Raw genomic sequence first — 19473 nt, forward strand, 5'->3', positions numbered from 1 at the left:
TTATTTTCATGGTACAGGAATAAAGTGGGATTCAGCTGTAGTGATCATTGTTCGTAGTGATCATTGTTCATAGTGATCATGTCACAGTACAAATGAAAGCTACTTTCCAAAAATCTTTTTCTATGAGTATGGATGCATCTGTCCCTTGTGTCTCTTGGAAGTTGGGAACACGATCAGAAATATTAATTCTGAATCTATTTTTTCCTTTGAGGTTTTCAAATGGTAAGGAGAATTTCACACTTTTCTGAGGATACATCTACACTGCAAATTAAGGTGCAAATTATATTGTGGGTAGGTACACCCATACTAGCTTTAATATAGCAGCATGCACTCCAGTGTGGGCTAACAACCTGAGTACATAGTGCCCCAGGTAGGCTTTTACTGGGGCAGTTAGCCTATGCAGCAACCCGTGACAACTGCGTCTTCACTGCTATTGTTACCTGTGCTGGCCAGGTTAAAGCCAGCATGGGTACACCTGCCAACACTACAAAAAAACAACTTAAACTACTGAGTAGACATATCCTGAGGATATGTCGACACTGCTATTAAACACCCTCAGCTCGCCATGTCAGCCTGAGGGGCTCTGGCCATGGAGCTGTTTAATTGCGGTGTGGATATTTGGGCTCAAGCTGGAGGTGATTAATTGCATGGTGTTTAACTGTAGTGTAGACATATCTAGAAAGTAATTTGGCTATTGGCAAAGCTTGTTATCACTTCTAGGAAGGCCGTTTAGAATCATTATGTGACTGATTTGCACTGGTATAGTGTCTACTCCAAACAGATCTCACGCTGTCCTTGCAAAATGGCAATTGTGGAGCAGCTTCGTTTCACACCAGTGAAATTCCAGTAACTTGAACAGTTACTTCCAATTTACACCAATGTGACTGAGCTTATGCAGGTCTCATCTGGGACATTCGCTTTAGGTATCTGGAATTAAATTTATTTTAGGCATTTCTAAGGAGCTTTCAAAAATAATGTATCTGAGAGTCTCAAACTTTAAAGAATTAAAGCCCTGTGAAGTAACTATTATTATTCACACTATATAAAATTTGACTTGCCCAAGGTCCCATAGAAAGGACATCACACCATGAGAATATTTCATTGGAAAACTGCAGAGACAGTGCATGAGCAATTCATGAGCTAAAATGTCCTCAAATATCCATTACACCATTTCACTTCAATTTTGGGAAACTGCAAGCCCAGAGGGGGCAACGGGAAAAGGATCCTGAACTGCTTTGTGTTGAGAATTAAGAGAACAGGAGTAGAAAATAGAAGAAGAGAACCTGTGATTTACCACTCCCATGGCTACAATAAAGGAGTCATTATCAGATAAATATCGGTCAATGCACAGCAGCATGTACTACAGCCTGTATACTACTGTCAACATCATATTGACGTTTGAGCTTGTCCCTGTCTACCCACGGGTTTGGTAGCTTTGGCTGAAATGGCTCTGATGGATAATGGTTGCAATTCAAAATACTTGTTACCATCTATTTTATACCTCTCCTTGTGTTCTTGAAGTTCCTTTTCAAGGCTCTCTCTCATCTGAGTCTCATTTCTAAGGCAACAAAGAAGTTGGCTAACAGTAAGCTCTTCAGATTCCAAATTCTTTGGTTCATCCACAGATCTGCTCCTGCTTTGATCAAACATGCTATTAGTACAGGTGATTACAAATTAATTTTTACAGTCCACCATTCGCCCAGCTGAATGCCAAGATTTTCAGAAGTGACTAGTGATTCTGGATGCTCAGCTTGACACTTTATAGGGACCACATTTTCAGAAATTGTTGAGAACCAGCTCTCTGAAAGTCAGGCCCCATTAGAGTGTCTCAAGTTGGACACCCAAAAAATGAGTCTTGCCAAAAGGCTAAAATAGTGGCAGCCCATGATCCTCAAGATCTGGCTCCATGACCATGAGTGCAGTTCTTGCTTCAAGCACCACTTCAAAAACAGCTCACAACAAGAGGGAGGATGTATTCAACCACTTAACTGAGTAGGTCCATGTAAAAACAGAAATCTGACATTTAAAATATTCACAAGTATATTATGGGTCATTTTGTGGAACCAAAACTGTTGCTTTTCATGATGGATGTCTTCACAAAATGGCTGTTTTTCCAATTAAACATGCAAAATTTCACATCTCTCTATAAAACAATTCCCCCCCTACCCCAAAATCCCAATAAAATTACATTTTCATTAAAATTGCCTTATTTTTGAGCCAATAAATCCTGTAGTATTTCACCCCCATAAAGTGCTTTTTTAAGTCAGATTATGCTAGTGGAAAACATATTAGTTCATGACATCAAATGTGAGACCTCACTATAAGTAATAGGGAAATTGACTTTCCTGGGATAGGACACAACCTTCCTCCCCTTGTGGCTTGGGAGTGTGTGTCTGGGTATTCATTACGTTCATACTCCCCAAATTTTGTGATAGGATGTATAGGAATCACATTATGTGCTACTGAAACGTAGCTAGCATGTCACATGGGATTATCTAAGACAGTTCTTGCTACTAAATTGGGCAGCATCCAAAATGGAAACTTTAATAGTATCAGCTGCCTAAACCTATAAAGAAGTATAAGTTCAGCAAGGAAACAAGCCTCAGGCATAAAGTTCATGTGAAGATAGAATTGTGGGAGGAGTCTTAAGCAATACATTCTGTGATTTTGGTTTAAAAAAAATTATATATCTCAAGCTTGAAACAGCACCAGAATCCACATACATGTAGGCAGCTGCGTTGTTGGTCCTTTGGTCATTAACAACATCCTGATTTTCTTTTAAAGCTGCATTTGGTTCTCCTTCCTGTTGGGGATAAAAAGAATATTAGCTTTGATATTTCCAAGTTGTCACTAGCTAGGTATCTGCTTTTATTTCATTTACTTTTTGAATAAGAGAAAGCTGAGGAAGAATCACACCATGACAACACAACTACACAAGATTCCAGGGAATAAATCTCACATTTGGAAATTTTAAAAGTTAATATTTAATGTGTACTCTGGCCATCCCATTAGTACAGATCAAATGAGAAGGACAACAGAGGAGCCATCCCTTCCCCCTACAACCTTTTGCCACTAATTTTTTCCCTAGCAAAAAAATCAGAGATCAGACAGTTGACATGCTCATCAATATCAGAGATGACTTCCAGTATAGGTCTAACAACCACTCATTTGTGGGAAGCCAACAACCTGCCCTCCCATAGGGAATAATTTCTCCCTGCCAATATAGAGCCCAGTGCCTTCCTGATTGAATTTTGTAGCCATAATGGGGCATAAGTTGAGCTCACGGCTTGAAGCTTCCCCAGCAACTCTAGAATTCCCCAGTGAGTGAGGGTGAATTAAACCCTTTCAGCCTAACGCAGCGATTGCCCTTCCAGACATGGATCCACTACCATAAAAATGATCAAGAAACTATTGATTTTGTCCATGAAGAAGCCTCCGTAGATTCAATGGTGATAGCAGAAGTAGCTCTCTCTGTCTCTAGCACAGTTACAGCACAGAACTTTTGAATATCTAAAATTTGAGCTAAATTGAGTTTGACAGCATCTCTAATTTCTGTCAACAGAAAATTGAACCCTTTCCCTGCCACCAGGAAGGGGGGAGGGGGAAGAAAACCCAAAACCCACATATACATACAAGTTTCCCCTGAACTAAACACAGCACAAAAGTGAACCTGTGGTATGCAATGCCTGCTCCAGGCATCTGCCTGGAGTGGTGTCAGCACAGTGTGGAAGACACAGACTGAACAGGAGAGAATGGAGAACAGAAACGCCATCTAGTTCTCCAGCCCTCACGCACACACGCATAAGGGCCCTCATTACTATAGGAGAAAGTAGACAAAAATCCCTTTAAAGAATCATCCCCAGAGGAAAGTCAGTTATTCAAAAAAAAAAACCAAACAAACCACAAACCAGTATGTTATTCACTCATGCACTTCTGTGCAACCTGTGTTGCAGATATTAGGGCTGGGGTTGTTAGCCCCCCTCTCAAAGTGGCATACAGTCTTTTCAACACATTGCACAGGGACTGAGCTGTGCATTTACCATTACAGGAAACTGCACTGCTAAATCCCTCATGGATCTCACAGAAATTTGCCCTCAAAAATATCCTGTCTGAACCACAAAAACTTTTCAGATTGTGCTCTCCATACTCTTCCTGCAATAGGCCAACTGATACTTCTTGAAGCAAAAATATGGTGCTGTTAATGGTTTGTTCCCAATAACTTACACTCATTCTGATCTCAACAAAAGAGTCCTCTGTCGATGGGACATTGAGTTTGAGCTGTAGTTCTGAAACAATGGCAAGCAGATCTGCCTTCTCAGCCTGGAGCCGCACCACCTGGGTCTTCAGCTGCTTAGTTTCCTGGGTCATTTCCTCCCTAAGGACTGTGCAGTTCCCCTGGGAAAGATGTAAAATACACACCATATTAGCCAACCAAACAGATATCCAAAGCTACCCAAGCAGAAGTGCTGAGGCAAAAACAACACAACAGCATCCCAAACAGCCTCAACACCATTAGGTATACACAGAAAAAGTCAGTGAATAAACTATTAAAATTTGCTCTGATCAAACTGCATTAAACTAAGTTATCAAATAACGCAACCATCTCCTGCAAGGCTGGAGCCCAGTTTTGAAACATGCACCTGATTCTCCTCAACACTGCCGTAAACCAGGAGCAACTCCACTCAAGTCAGCAGAGCTACACTGGTGTAAGCAAGAGGAGACTCAAGCTCATTAAGCCCAGTTCTCCCCTATCTGCACTGCAAGAACAAACTGTGTTTTAAGTTAACCATGCCAGGGAGACAAATGTGTTTTCACCAGGTCCTTCAATACGGTAAATTCCATAGTGCCGACAGGACTATTTTAAATAAGTGGACAATACAGTGTGGGGGCCATGTAAATAGGTAGACTCTAAATCCAATCTCTCTTTGTTCCTCATTCCCCACCATTGACTCCAACACTCTAAGCCCCATTCCCCAATCCCCACCAGTCTCTCCTTGGACTTAGAACTATTCCCTCTCCTGTGTACCCCCTTCTTCCTCACTTCTCTTTCTCCAACTCATCTGGGATCCTACCTCCTCTCTTCCTGGAATCGTCCAAATGCCCGTCTGTCTGCCCCTTTCCCTACAATCTCTCCCCCTGTTCCCCTTCTCTTTGCTGAAGGCTCTCTCTTCACATCTGCAATTTCCCCCATCCCTTCTTCCAAATCTCTCCCTCCTATCTCTTCCTCGGAAAGCCTCTCCAAATCCCCCCAGTCTCCCCACATCTTGCCCAGAGTCTCTTCTCCCTCCTTGGGGGTGGGGAGGGGGGATTTGAGAACCCCTTTTTTTGGCTTCTACTTAACCATTAAGCTCCAGTTTCCACCCCTCCCTATGGTGACTTGCTCAACTCCCAATCCTTCCCCTTGAGTTTGTCTCCCTCTGCCCCAGCTTTTTCCCTCCTGCCCTCCGCACTGCCACTATGAGTTCTGGGCAACCCCCCCTCCCCCCAGTCTCCTCCATTCCCTTCTATGCTGCATCCTTTGCCCCAGTTCCTCCCCCCCCACCTTCCCCAGCTCCTAAAGTTTTGCCATGCTGGCATCTGCTCTGGTGCTGCCACTCCTCATAGAGCATCTCCTCCACCTCTTGTTGCCTCGGATTTTGTGTTCAGACCAGGAGGGGAAGTAGCCTTATCACAGCCCTTGCTGGCAAGAAGGCAGAAGTGTAGGGGTTTTTCCTCTCAAAGCCATTCTGAGTGCTAGTATTTATAGCCTGTGAAGGCCAGAGGATGGATCTGTGATTCATCAGTAGTTGAAACTGTGTGGGCACATGAGGTCACCTAATGAGCAGCAAGTGGCTATGATGTATTTTATTTTAGAAAATGCTAAAGTAAAAAGATAGGATTCAAAGTTAAAGTTAAATAAAGTTCATCTTAAATAAGGGACTGTTTCATATTCTCTCTCTGAAGAGAATTTAGGTTACAATCAGGACAATTCCTGAAAATAGTCTTGGCTTAAGTGATATTGTCAGGCTAGAAATCACAAACAGTAATAAGTGTCCTTGCCTAGGTCACCACCACAAGAGATTCTTAACCCTGAAAAAAAAAAATCTAGTCTTACTTCTTGAATTTCTTTGTCACTTTGATGTTTTCATGCCCTGGCAAAAGCTGCAAGATTTATTTTGCAAATCCTGCAGTTGGTTGTTGGTTTGCTTTTTTGAACAGAGTTTTTACAGGAAACAAAATAAAATATTAAAAGAAAAACATCTCTCTCTGTGGCAGGCTTTGCAAAAAAAATTAATTTGGCGCAAAGTTTGACCTGACAGCATCACTTTAAAGCGGAGTTTTGAGAAACTAGTTTAACATACTGTGAATTAAAAAATGAACAGTTTTTCCTCCCTTAGAGCTCATCAAGGTCTAGACAGACAAACACCTGGGCCTGCCAAGGGCCCCAATAACTTCTGCCTATGTAGAATTCATTGCAGGATCAGAATCTTAGACCCCATGTTAGACCAGAGTCCTAACTCCCGCTTCGTGTTTTCTGTCTAAAAGATGCTCTCATTCTTTTTACAAGAGGTTTGTTCTTTTCTGATTTGATCATCCTCCTCTATTCTACCCTACAGTGATTTCTCTCTTCCCTCCATTTCCCCATGCACCCCACTCCTTTGGGGTTGGAAGACAAAGAGAGAGTCCTGCCCACCAGTCAAATGCAGAAAAGCATATTTCAGAGGGCAAACAGGTCACAGAGTGAATTTGTGGACATCAATCTTTGAATGCCAGTGAGATGTCAGCTTTGAATTTGAATGAACATAAGAACTGCCAGATTGGATCAGATCTGTAGCTCATCTAATACAAACTAATAATAATAAACAACTAGTATCCTGCAACATTGGCTAGCACTAGATGCTTCAAAGGAAGGTGCAAGAAGCCCCTTAGTAGGCAGATGGGCGATAAACTGCCCCCATGAAGCTCTCATCTTAATCCCTAACAGTTGGTTTAAACCCTGAAGTATCAATTTTAAATAACGTTCTACACCTGAAGGTGCAAATATATCTCCACATGCATATCCCAGTACAAACCTTAAATAGGTTTTTTCAATATAGGCCTTCTGCATGACAATACATGCAAGTCAATGTTGCCAAGCTACTAGATAGCTACCTCAGGGGGCAGAGCTGGCACTAGGCATAAGCAGACCTAGCAATTGCTTAGGACCCTGAGCAGCTCAAGAGGGCCATCTGTATGTGGGGAGGGGGCAACAATATTCCTGCTTAAGGCACCCCAATGAGCTAGCACCACCTCCTACCCTGTTTCAAACCACTCAGTTACAAAGCAACTTTTCCCATTACTTAGAGGGATGCAGACAGGCAGTTTAGATGGACTCAAAATATAGGTACTGCAGACCAGAGATGCATTTGGCCCAATATGAACAAGAGTATTTTTATGACTTAAAAAAAAAGTTAGATGGAAATAGTGGGAAGGGTTTCTGGTGGGGTTTTGTTTTTTGCATTTAAACTTCCCCCTCTAACAATGGAAGCCCAAACGCAAGAGCACTAAACTAAACTAGGAAAAAAGAAGGAAAAAACTAACTAGGAAAAAGAAATGAAACCAAAAGAGAAACATGACTAACAGAACAGAGAATGAAAAGTGAATGAGATGTCCGAAGTTCAGTTTTAATTCTCTCAGCTGTGGCCTGATTTCTCAAATCTCCTGGAAGTCAGTTACCTTTGGAAAAAAATCAGTCCAATGATTTCCATTATGATACAATCCCTCTAAAGTAAAAACAAAACAAAAAAATGGAAAAAAATTTAAAAAATACAGTGTAATAAAGAGATACGAATAAAAAGCTGGTGGGCCACTTTTTATTTACCATTTCAGACCCCACCTCTTTCTCTTTTAAGCTTTGAAGTTGTTTCTGCAGCTCTTCGTTTTCAAGGCACTTGACTTGCAAGTAATGTTTAGCTTCTTTGAACTTGGACTCGTAAAACTCCCGCTCCTCCTTCTGTTTCTCTCGCCATACAGAAAGCTCCTCATACCGATCCTTCATAGCTTGGTTATGTATCTTCATGGCTTCTAGAGAGTGTTCAGAAACAACATATGAACAGATACTAATCCCTTGCCAGAGAAATAGGAAAGTGAGCCAGGCCAGTGACAATGTTCTGCACAGAAGAGCAGAGTATTTCTATTTAGATGGTCAGCTATCTGGGATAAGGACTTTCTCACTATAGGTTTGTTGTATCTAGCACAATGGGGTGCTGATCTTGTTTGGGGCCCTCTAAAAAAAATAGTATTGCCATAACACTAAATTACCTGTCCATGGTCTCTGAATCTCTTGGGTTACCACTAGATCACCACTTACCAGTGAGGCATGACTTGCTTCTCCACTGCCTTTCATACTGTGCAGGTGTAAATGACTTTACAAGACACAAGACAGGGGAGAATCAGACCATACTCTTGAGCCTCACTGGAAAATCCTGGCTACACGTTTACATAAATACAGTCTGAATATTCAAAACCTAAGATATTTTAGGATCCAATTAAGTGCTCAGATACCCATACAATTTCCATTGACTTGAGTGACAATAACATGTAGAGGCCAGTGCTGATCCTTATTTAAATAAAGAGCGATCTAGCTAAAGGAAATTAGAGAGCTTTGGGGCCACTACACAAAATGTCAGACTCAGTCAGGGATCATACATTCTAACATCCACAAAAAAAAAAGTCACTGAATTTAAAAGACACGCTGTCAATCTGAAAGCCACATCTCTGTCTGAAAGTGTTACAAGTTATACCGATGCTTACTATGGCTGAAAGTGGTTTGCTATATTATTTCCCTGTTTGATTAGATACAAAGTGCTGTTAAACACACAAAGTAAACAGCCTCATTGCTGTCCTGTACATAGTGATTTTTTCCCTTGGTGAGAAGACTTTTATAAACATCATGAATTTGTGAGGATATACAATTATGAAGGGCTCTGACAAATCAATTAAAATATTTCAGGTCAGAGCCACTTTAAAGACTCACTTCTTTCAGGGTTACTGGATTTCAAACACAATGTACTTTTCTTTAGCTTCCAATAGTAAAGTGTGCTGGAGCTGTAATATACACGGAGGACTATTTCTTCTTCTGGTATAAATCCACTGAAGACAATGGAGCTATGCCAGTTTACATGAGCTGAAAGTTTGGTCCTGAAACTTTACTTCATATGGTATTGGACTGCCCAGCTGGTATTGAAAAGATACTATTAAAGTTATTCTATACATCGCTTCCCAGACCACGAAAGATACCCTTGGCTTTACATCCTAGAGGATCTAATGACTCTGGAAATCTGACAGCTGTAAAAATAAGAGCTCTTACAGCTAAAAAGGTGGTACTCAATTAATGAGCAGCACTAGTGATGTTGCATCTACAGAGACGACATCTTACAAGATGCAAGACAAATGGTAGGTGTGTACAGATATTTGGTCTTCATTTTTTAACCTGTGATGAATTACATATGTTGCTCTAGCTTTCCATTTGCCCTAAGATCTGCCCAAGAGAGCTCTCTTATTTTATCTCAACATAATTCCTATGTATAGTATTGATTTAAGGCTCTGAAATGTGTCCCTTCATGTACCCCATGTAATTAGTAATGCAAGATTAGTGCGATAAGAATTATTAATAATCTAAGTTTTAAATACAGAATGTTGTTTTGAAATATAAACTTTAAAAGCCTAATGGCTCATGGAACTCTCTGGCCACGGGTCACACTAACCCAGCCTTCAGGAGGGAAAAAACACTTTACTTGACCAGGGCAAATACATTTGTTTCCTTGACAAGGAAATGTCATTTTTTTTGTATCAATCATCATAGCCAAACAGATTTTGTGCCTGGTCTGGTAAGTTTTCATACTAATTTTGCAAACCTGTACTAACTATTTCTATAATTCTCAAGAAACCAAGTTATACTTCAGTCTGGTTGTTTCCGCTTATTCTTCCATACAGATTCAATTTCATAAGATCACCTTAAATATTACCATATAGCATGGGGCAGATTCTGTATTGCCTTACACCTTGTGTAGTCATTTACACCTATGCACAGTGCAATGTTACCACACCACTGTGGTTGGGCGGGGAATTCGTATTTGATAGTGTTTTTAAACCCACTTGGCACAGGTATAAAGGACAACACAAGAAACAAGACCATGGAGAATCTAGCCTCTACATTTCAAGGCAGGTTCTCATTCACCTTTTAATTCATTGTTCTCTGTAATCAGCTCTTTCATCTGCTGCACCATCTCTTCTGGGGTGTACGTGCCAAGTGTAGGAGAAGCCAGATTGTGGGGTCCATTTCCCGTTTCACTCTTGTGACATTCACCATTTTCAGCAGGACGCCTTAGCGGCTTGCTGGACATCACTGCAGTGACTATAATAAGATTAACAAAGAGAAATTTAATTTCTTGATGAAAAGTTGCATACCAAAAAAATCCAGTAGCTAGCCAACAACTGAGACATACCATGGATACACCACTAGATCGTTCTGCACTGCCATGACAAAGGAGTGTTGCTATTGAGCTTACCACAACAGAGTATTCCCCATAAATCCCCAAAAGATCTGTTTCAGAGTAGCAGCCATGTTAGACTGTATTTGCAAAAAGAAAAGGAGTACTTGTGGCACCATAGAGACTAACTAATTTATTTGAGTATAAGCTTTCGTGAGCTACAGCTGTTGCATCCAATGAAGTGAGTTGTAGCTCACGAAAGCTTACGCTCAAACAAATTTGTTAGTCTCTAAGGTGCCACAAGTACTCCTTTTCTTTTTGCAAAAGATCTGTGTGAGCCTTGAGCTATTTAGTTTATTCACATAACACTCAGCCAAGACTCATTAACCTTCAGGAAACGTGGGCTTGTATCATCATTTTGGGGCAAACCCCTACAAGTTGCACATGGCTTTGACTTGAAACCAGGCAGCACTTGGGTGTTTCATCCACATTTTGTTCAAGAGATTCATCTACAATTCTGGGCCTTGATACAGAACTCTGCAGCACATCTCCTCAGCAATACACAATCTACTGTGAACACATCAGGGTGGATAAAAATCAATGATTTTTTTTTTAAAAAATGTTTTTTAAAAATCTGATTTTTTAAATTTAAATAGAATTTTTTTGATAAAATGCTTTTTGAGGAAAAAACCTATCTAAAGATGGTTTTAATTAAGATACATTATAGCTCAAAGATATCTCATCATGGAATAGGATTATAAATTCTAATTCTATATTATGAGACAATATATTCATGTAATGTTTAAGAAAAGTTTTGTAAATGAGTTCCAATAGTTCATGGATTAGGGACCCAATTTTATGGGGTTCTAAGGGCTTCTGTATAGATTATTTAGGTTAATCTTTCTATCTACCCAATGGGACTCAGTGCTCAATCTAGAAGTTACGATCAGAGATGCTTAATTTTGCAGTTCTCAAACTGTGGATTTGTGTCTCCAGAGATAACATGCTTGTTAACAGCAAAAATGTTTTTAAACAAACAAATAATATATAGAGGTGAGAAATCACAGACCTCAACCCTATTGTCCCTTTGCAAATTTGTGTATACAGAGTCAATACCTTACCTCTCTCTAAAAGTGCAAAGTTTCAAAAAGTTCAGTGAATAGAAGATTGTTGCAAGCGGGATAGATCTAGACAAGGAGAAGACGTCTGGAGATAAATGTGAGCAGGGAGGGACAGGCAGTAGAAACAAAAGTGAAACTGTTTGAGCAGCATATTCAAGAAGTTTTGAGGTCTTTCTGAGTGTAGCCTTCATACCATTCTCTCACTAGAAGGGAAAACCTATAATGGCAGCAGGCCATAAAAGAGACCCAGTTTGGGAATAAGAACCATTCAAGAAATATATGTTTGCTGATGATGTTTTAAAGAAAGGCACACCAGTGAACTGGTGAAAGTCACTTAAGCACTTGGATTCAGAGACTGTTGAAGTGATAATCTCACTTTTAACAACAGTAGCTTCTTCTTCTGGTGTAGAAAGAATATTTTCTTCCTTTGGACTAATTCATTCCAAATTGAGAAATCGTTTGGGACCTGAAAAACCAGGAACGCTTGTTTTTCTTTTCCAGATTATGAACAAAGAGGAAAATGAAGGTGAAGATGACTGAGTTAACTGCAGAAGCCAATATTTTAAGCTTCTCATGTTGATCTGGCTGACATAGTCGATTTAATTTTTGTTTTAAAAATATATATATTTAACTATTTTAGTTAAAAACAATTTTAACAAAAACTAACTTGATATTAAAAAACTTGAATGTTTAACTAAATTCAAAAATTCATATGCTTGTTTTGTTAAACTATTATAGGTTTGCTGTTGAAGAAAAAAAATCTAGAATACATAATGTTGTTGTTTTAGTTAAACAAAACAATTTAAATGTCTGTCTCGTGATGTTCTCCTCCTAATACAGCATGGCAGGAAAATTCTCCAAATATTAATGCTTAAACTGTTGATTTGTAGATAGTTCACCTCCCAATGACTTCATAAATATCTGCTTCAGTTACCTTTGGTAAATGAAATAACCAAACAATCATTCATTTTCTGATATAGCTGTAAAACTAATCTGAAAAGTTTTCAAAATAAATCACTTTAAAAATGTATAGTGTGTACCTTCTAAAAATGAAACCTACATCTATCTCTGAGTTGTGAAGAATACGTATTAAGGTTATAACAACCAATAAGAATACACTTTTATGTAGAAATCCATGATTAAATCGAGACTTCCTGACTAGTGATTTAAATCAAATCCACCGTGGAACACATCAAACCTGTTCTTGGCTCCCTACACCAAATCCCCATATAATACTGAATCAAGTTCATGGTCTTGGTCCTTCCCCAGAAGGCGCTCCATGGCCTAGGCCCAGAGTATCTAAAAGAGCGGCTAAAGCTCTGGGATGAAGACCATGGTCGACAGCTTCTCTCCTCCGGTGCAATGGAACTTTCTACAATAAGGATAAAGCTCCTCTGTGCAGGAAACAGCTTTCTTGGAGGCCAGACCAAGACTTTGGAACGAACTACCTCAGGAACTAATGACCATCATAAACCTCACCAACTTCCACTCCAAAAACAAGGAGCATTTCCTTGACTTGACTTCTCCAACAAACACACACACACACACACACATATATTTAAAAAAACCAAAACACCACACTCCACTGTCCACACTTCTTCCCCTGAGGACAGCATGAGAGAACCAAACATGACGGCTGTTAGTTACATTGCTCAATCCACTGCTGGAAGGTGCTCAGACACTATGGTGATAAGTGTGGTACAAAAAACTATTTAGAATAGAATAGTGTAGGCACGTCACATTAAAAGTTCATTCATTCACAGCTATGGTTGGCCTTATAGCATGGAACACATCCATATCTCCACTCACCTGAACTCCATATTGTCCTCTTTCACCTTATTTTAAATTAAAAAAAAAAAAAAAGGCACTTTAAAGTTTTCTTTCCCTCCCTACACCAAAAAGGTATTTATAGAACCACCACAGCTGGGCTTATATTATCTAATCTACCTGTCCCTTTCCACCCCTTTTTCAATCAGGCCTTCTCATAAGTTTCTGAGCATTTGGATGTTAAAGGGCTGGTATGGTATAATTCATAGTGTATTTATTTCTATTCCATTAGGAGCACCGCCAAGCATTTGATGGTTGCCACAGAGGTCAAGCTCAAGAGACAGACAGACAGCCCTGTCAGAGTGGTGCTGGCGTGCAATATGTAATTATTGAATCCAGAAAACCAAATACTCAGGAATGTGGCCCTGTGGCTGTAATTCTATTGTCAGGGACAGATACTGCCCTTTTCTTATATAGCACTTTTCACCTGTAGATCTCAAAGCTCTTTAGAAAGGAGGCCAGTGTTATCCCCATTTTAGATGTGGGGAGACACAGGGAAGGGAAGGAAAGGGACTTGCTCAGGGTCACTCAGCAAACCAGCATCAGAGTAAGGAATTGAATCTAGGGCTGCCAAACTGGGTCTAAGTCCTAGCCCGGTGCATGACTCACTCTCACCTACATAAGTTAATTGTAAGGGAGGGAGGGATTTTAGAGCTAACTCCATAATCACAACAAAATTAATGAAACTTATGATGATGCCCCAAAAAATTCTCAATTTTAAAAAGTGAGAGTTTAGGATTTGTTTACAGTAAATAGTACCTTCTCTTTTATCCTTCCCTTTCCTAAAATTCTTTTCTTTTTTGATTACCTTTATTTGCTTTGTCCAATACAAATTTTAAGTTCTCAGTGCAGGGACCTGGCCTTCAACTCTGTAAAGCCCCATACAAAGTTTTTGCACTATACATATTTAACATGTATTATTATTAATAATAAATAAATAAATGAGATAAGCAAATAGCAACCCATTTATAAGAAATTGTTCATATGGAAACATCCAGAACAGAAATAGCTGCAAGCTGCTCAGCAAAAGATACCTATGTGTTTCTGCTCTCCACAGTCATGGTGCAGGTTTGAGTCACATGGCCTGAATCTCTGCTTCACCACACTGGTGTCACTCCAGTGGAGCAACACAAGTGCCAAAAGCAAAAAGGGGAAGAAAATTCAGGCCTCCAGTTTCTTGACCCTGGTCTGTAGGGAGCTGTAAGTGCTGGGTTCAACAGGTAACATGAACAGTTCTACCAATAGGTTCCAGTGAGAATCTCAATTCTTCCTTCTCATCCAAGGGAAGGGCGGCCATGAAACCAAAACCCTGAGGTCATGTAAAGGGGAGGGCTTGATCAATCCTAAAGAGATGTATCATTAGTAAGGCTTTGTGTCTGTCACAGAGGTCACAGATTTTGTGACTTTCTATGACCTCCATTACTTCTGCAGCGGCTACTGCAGCTGGCTCCAGGGCTGCCCGAACAGATCAGGCAACCTCTGGGCCAGCCACACCGGCCGCTGCTGGGGCAGTCTCAGGCCATCGTGCCCCTCCCCCCAGTAGCAGTTTGGGTGGGGGCTGGGGCAGGGGTGTCGCTTACCTCAGGGTGGGAGGACCCCCCCGGAAGCATCTGGCACGTCTCTTCAGCTCCCAGGCAGAGGGTCCAGGGGGCTCTGCGTGCTGCCCCCACAGCTCTCACTGGCTGCGGTTCCCGGCCAAGGGGAGCTGCGGCACTAGAGCTCATGGCAGAGGCAGCATGCGGGGGGCCCCCCTGGCCTTCAATCCCCCTAGGAGCTGCAGGGATGTGCCGGCTTCTTCCAAGGAGATGCGCGAAGCTGGGTAGGGAGCCTGCCAGCCCCACCAACCCTCCCCCCCAGTAGGGGTCCTGGGTCATGCGCTGCTGCTCACGCCCACGCCCCAACACCAGTGGGAGTCCCAGACGCATGCCGCTGCCCCCTCCCCCCCACAGCCCCCGGCCCAAGTTTTAGTTAGGGGTATATAATACAAGTCATGGACAGACCACGGGCTGTGAATTTTTGTTTACTGCCCGTGACCTGTCCATGACTTTTACTAAAAATACCTGTGACTAAAATGTAGGCCTTAGTCATTAGCAATGCAGTAGTTCACGCCCCTTCGGTTTGGTAAAAATCATTTATTCTTTAAATACAGGGAGGTGGATGTAAAATCATCTCTGGACACTGACTCTTATCATGGGACCTTTAACTTTTATTCCACAGCCCCAGTTACCTGACATGGGTCAAGGCCAGGAGAGCGCAGTCTCTTAGCAGCATTCCTGTGTGTCACAGCTTTATGACAGCAGGGAGAGATCTTGTTTCTTGATTTAGTCTTTCAGCCTCACTTTTGAACTACCTAATTTTCGTGTCTCCTCTCCCAGTTCCAGCCACCTGCTACCAGGTTCTCTTTACAGAGGTACAGAGCAACCCACAAAACACGCCGCTGATTCTCCTGGTGCCTCCACCCAAAGGCCACAACACTCAGTGCCTTTTTTTATCTCTAAGCCTGCAGGGCTCTGAGCCGTGACTGTGCAGTACAATCATTTTTTAAAGTAATGGCTATTTTGGAGCACGATGGGAACCGGTGACATACAACAGTGAATCAGACATGCCAAACCCACCAAAAAACACCACCACAGAAATTGGGCTTGTTTTTGGCTTAATTGGCTTGTGATTGCTTGTTGGGTGGTTTTTGGCTTGTAGCTTCTTCTTTCTTCTTTTTTTAAATCAGCTTCCAGCAAACAGGGGTAAGGGGGGGAGCAAGCAGGGGAGAGAGTGCGGGAGGGGAGAAACAAGGGGCCAACCGCAGTCCCAGATTGCATGCCAGGGGCTCTAGTCACATACAGCGTGGGGGTCCCTAGGGATTGCCTTGTTTTGAAATGGGATTAGCTTGATTTTTGGCTCATTGTGAAAGTCGGGGTGTGAAAGGTGGCAACTGCGCAATGGCTGTGGTGTAAAAAACAGACAGACACCCCACTATACTCCAGTTCAAATAGGAATTATCGGGGCGGGGGGTTATCTGGCCTGTGGTCTACCAGGGGTCTGACGAGATGGTCACAAGGGCCGGGGATCCTATGAGCAAGGGGGAGGCTGAGCATGCTCCCAGCTCGCAGGGTCTCCAAACGTCCCCGGGCTCCGAGCACTTCCCCCTCCGCGGGGATGCCCAGGCGGCAGGAGGGCAGCGCCGGGCTCCCCCAGGGAGCGGGGGGGTCCCCCTGGGGATCAGGGCCGGCTCCCCGCACTGGCGCAGTGCCGCGGGACGGGGCGCGGTCGCTCTTTGGAAGCGGCACCTGCGGCAGCCCCTTCCCCGCCGCCGCGCTGCGGGGGTGAGTTTCACTTTCCCTGGCCCCCGGCGCGGCGCGCTGGAGGGCGACGCTCACCTGAGCTCCAGACCCCGCGCGTCCGGCCGCGCCCAACGGCTCCGTCCCCGGCCTCGGCCGCGCCCGGCCGCCGCCACCTCCTCGCTCCGCCGCAGGCTCCCACGGCCGGGGGCGGGTTTGTTACGGGGCCTCGCTCCCCGCCCTGCCCAGCTCAGCTGACTCCCGTGACGCCGGACGCCGCCGCCGCGGGACTTTCCCGGGCCCCGCCCGCGGGGAGCGGGGCCTGCCTTGGCCCGGAGCCAGAGGCGCCCCGCCTGGAGCTCACGCCCCGTGGGAGGGCGGCTGTGGGCTGCCAAAGAGCGGCGTGAGCTTCCCCCAGCCCGCTCCTCCTCTGCCCCTCACAACCCCGCTGCCCTCCCCCGGCGCCGGGGAGAGAGAAATCGCTGCCCCGGGGCCGCTGAAGGGCAGGCTTCAGTCTAGGATTCGCCTTGAAATGAGCATAAGCTTTCGTGAGCTACAGCTCACTTCATCGGATGCATACTGTGGAAAGTACAGAAGATCTTTTTATATACACAAACCATGAAAAAATGGGTGTTTACCACTACAAAAGGTTTTCTCTCCCCCCACCCCACTCTCCTGCTGGTAATAGCCTATCTAAAGTGATCACTCTCCTTACAGTGTGTATGATAATCAAGTTGGGCCATTTCCAGCACAAATCCAGGTTTTCTCCCCACCCGCCCCCCACAAACCCACTCCCCTGTTGGTAATAGCTTATCTAAAGTAATCACTCTCCTTACAATGTGTATGATAATCAAGGTGGGCCGTTTCCAGCACAAATCCAGGGTTTAACAAGAACGTCGGGGGGGGGGGGGGAGGTAGGAAAAAACAAGGGGAAATAGGTTACCTTCCATAATGACTTTGTTGTGTGGTATGTGGTTGCTGGTGAGTATTTGCTTCAGGTTGGGGGGCTGTCTCCCAATGGCCCCACAGTATGCCAACATTTTTATGGCTGACTTAGAGCAACGCTTCCTCAGCTCTCGTCCCCTAATGCCCCTACTCTACTTGTGCTATATTGATGACATCTACATCATCTGGACCCATGGAAGAAAAGCACTTGAGGAATTCCAACATGATTTCAACAGTTTCCATCCCACCATCAACCTCAGCCTGGTCCAGTCCACACAAGAGATCCACTTCCTTGACACGACAGTGCTAATAAATGATGGTCACATAAACACCACCCTATACCAGAAACCTACTGACCGCTATTCCTACCTACATGCCTCCAGCTTTCAGCCTGACCACACCACACGATCCATTGTCTACAGCCAAGCTCTGCGATACAACCGCATTTGCTCCAACCCCTCAGACAGAGACAAACACCTATAAGATCTCTATCAAGCATTCTTACAACTACAATACCCACCTGCGGAAGTGAAGAAACAGATTGATAGAGCCAGAAGAGTTCCCAGAAGTCACCTACTACAGGACAGGCCTAACAAAGAAAATAACAGAACGCCACTAGCCGTCACCTTCAGCCCCCAACTAAAACCCCTCCAACGCATTATTAAGGATCTACAACCTATCCTGAAGGATGACCCAACACTCTCACAAATCTTGGGAGACAGGCCAGTCCTTGCCTACAGACAGCCCCCCAACCTGAAGCAAATACTCACCAGCAACCACATACCACACAACAGAACCACTAGCCCAGGAACCTATCCTTGCAACAAAGCCCGTTGCCAACTGTGCCCACATATCTATTCAGGGGACACCATCACAGGGCCTAATAACATCAGCCACACTAACAGAGGCTCGTTCACCTGCACATCCACCAATTTGATATATGCCATCATGTGCCAGCAATGCCCCTCTGCCATGTACATTGGTCAAACTGGACAGTCTCTACGTAAAAAAATAAATGGACACAAATCAGATGTCAAGAATTATAACATTCATAAACCAGTCGGAGAACACTTCAATCTCTCTGGTCACGCGATTACAGACATGAAAGTTGTGATATTACAACAGAAAAGCTTCAAATCCAGACTCCAGCGAGAGACTGTTGAATTGGAATTCATTTGCAAATTGGATACATTTAACTTAGGCTTTAATAGAGACTGGGAGTGGCTAAGTCATTATGCAAGGTAACCTATTTCCCCTTGTTTTTTCCTACCCCGCCCCCCCCAGACGTTCTTGTTAAACCCTGGATTTGTGCTGGAAATGGCCCACCTTGATTATCATACACATTGTAAGGAGAGTGATCACTTTAGATAAGCTATTACCAACAGGAGAGTGGGGTGGGGGGAGAGAAAACCTGTTGTAATGGTAAACACCCATTTTTTCATGGTTTATGTGTATAAAAAGATCTTCTGTGCTTTCCACAGTATGCATCCGATGAAGTGAGCTGTAGCTCACGAAAGCTTATGCTCAAATAAATTGGTTAGTCTCTAAGGTGCCACAAGTCCTCCTTTTCTTTTTGCGAATACAGACTAACACGGCTGTTACTCTGAAACCTGCCTTGAAATGGTTTCTCCCATGGGAGCCCCCTTTTACCGCCTTCCCACCCCCCAATCTCCTGCTGTGGGTCAGGCGCTGGGTCCCCTCTTGATGCTCCTTCATGTGTCCTTGTACGATGCCTGCGTTTGTCATTTTCACACCATGCATCTGAGGAAGTGGGATTTTTACCCACCAAAGCTTATGCCCAAATAAATCTGTTAGTCTTTAAGGTGCCACCGGACTCCTCTTGAAGCGGTCCTC

The 19473-nt window shown here is 43.2% G+C and overlaps 1 protein-coding gene across 3 annotated transcripts in view; it reads right to left on the reverse strand.

Moving 5' to 3' along the window:
• OPTN (optineurin) overlaps positions 1-16977 on the reverse strand; it is a 42367-nt gene extending 25390 nt beyond the window's left edge. The window contains exons 1-6 of one of the 3 annotated variants that reach the window (XM_048836575.2): positions 16774-16977; positions 10199-10375; positions 7841-8043; positions 4225-4395; positions 2724-2803; positions 1502-1636 (exon numbers count right to left, since the gene is read on the reverse strand). In XM_048836575.2, coding sequence (XP_048692532.1) covers positions 1502-1636; positions 2724-2803; positions 4225-4395; positions 7841-8043; positions 10199-10364 — 755 coding nt within the window. In that variant the 5' untranslated portion in view covers positions 10365-10375; positions 16774-16977. The remainder of the gene's footprint in view (positions 1-1501; positions 1637-2723; positions 2804-4224; positions 4396-7840; positions 8044-10198; positions 10376-16773) is intronic. The other 2 variants (XM_048836576.2, XM_048836577.2) reach the window with 2 other exon arrangements.
• Between the last annotated feature and the right edge of the window lie 2496 nt (positions 16978-19473).

This window comes from Caretta caretta, chromosome 1 (genome assembly GCF_965140235.1).
Source record: "Caretta caretta isolate rCarCar2 chromosome 1, rCarCar1.hap1, whole genome shotgun sequence".
In the NCBI taxonomy this organism is placed as follows: Eukaryota; Metazoa; Chordata; order Testudines; family Cheloniidae; genus Caretta; species Caretta caretta.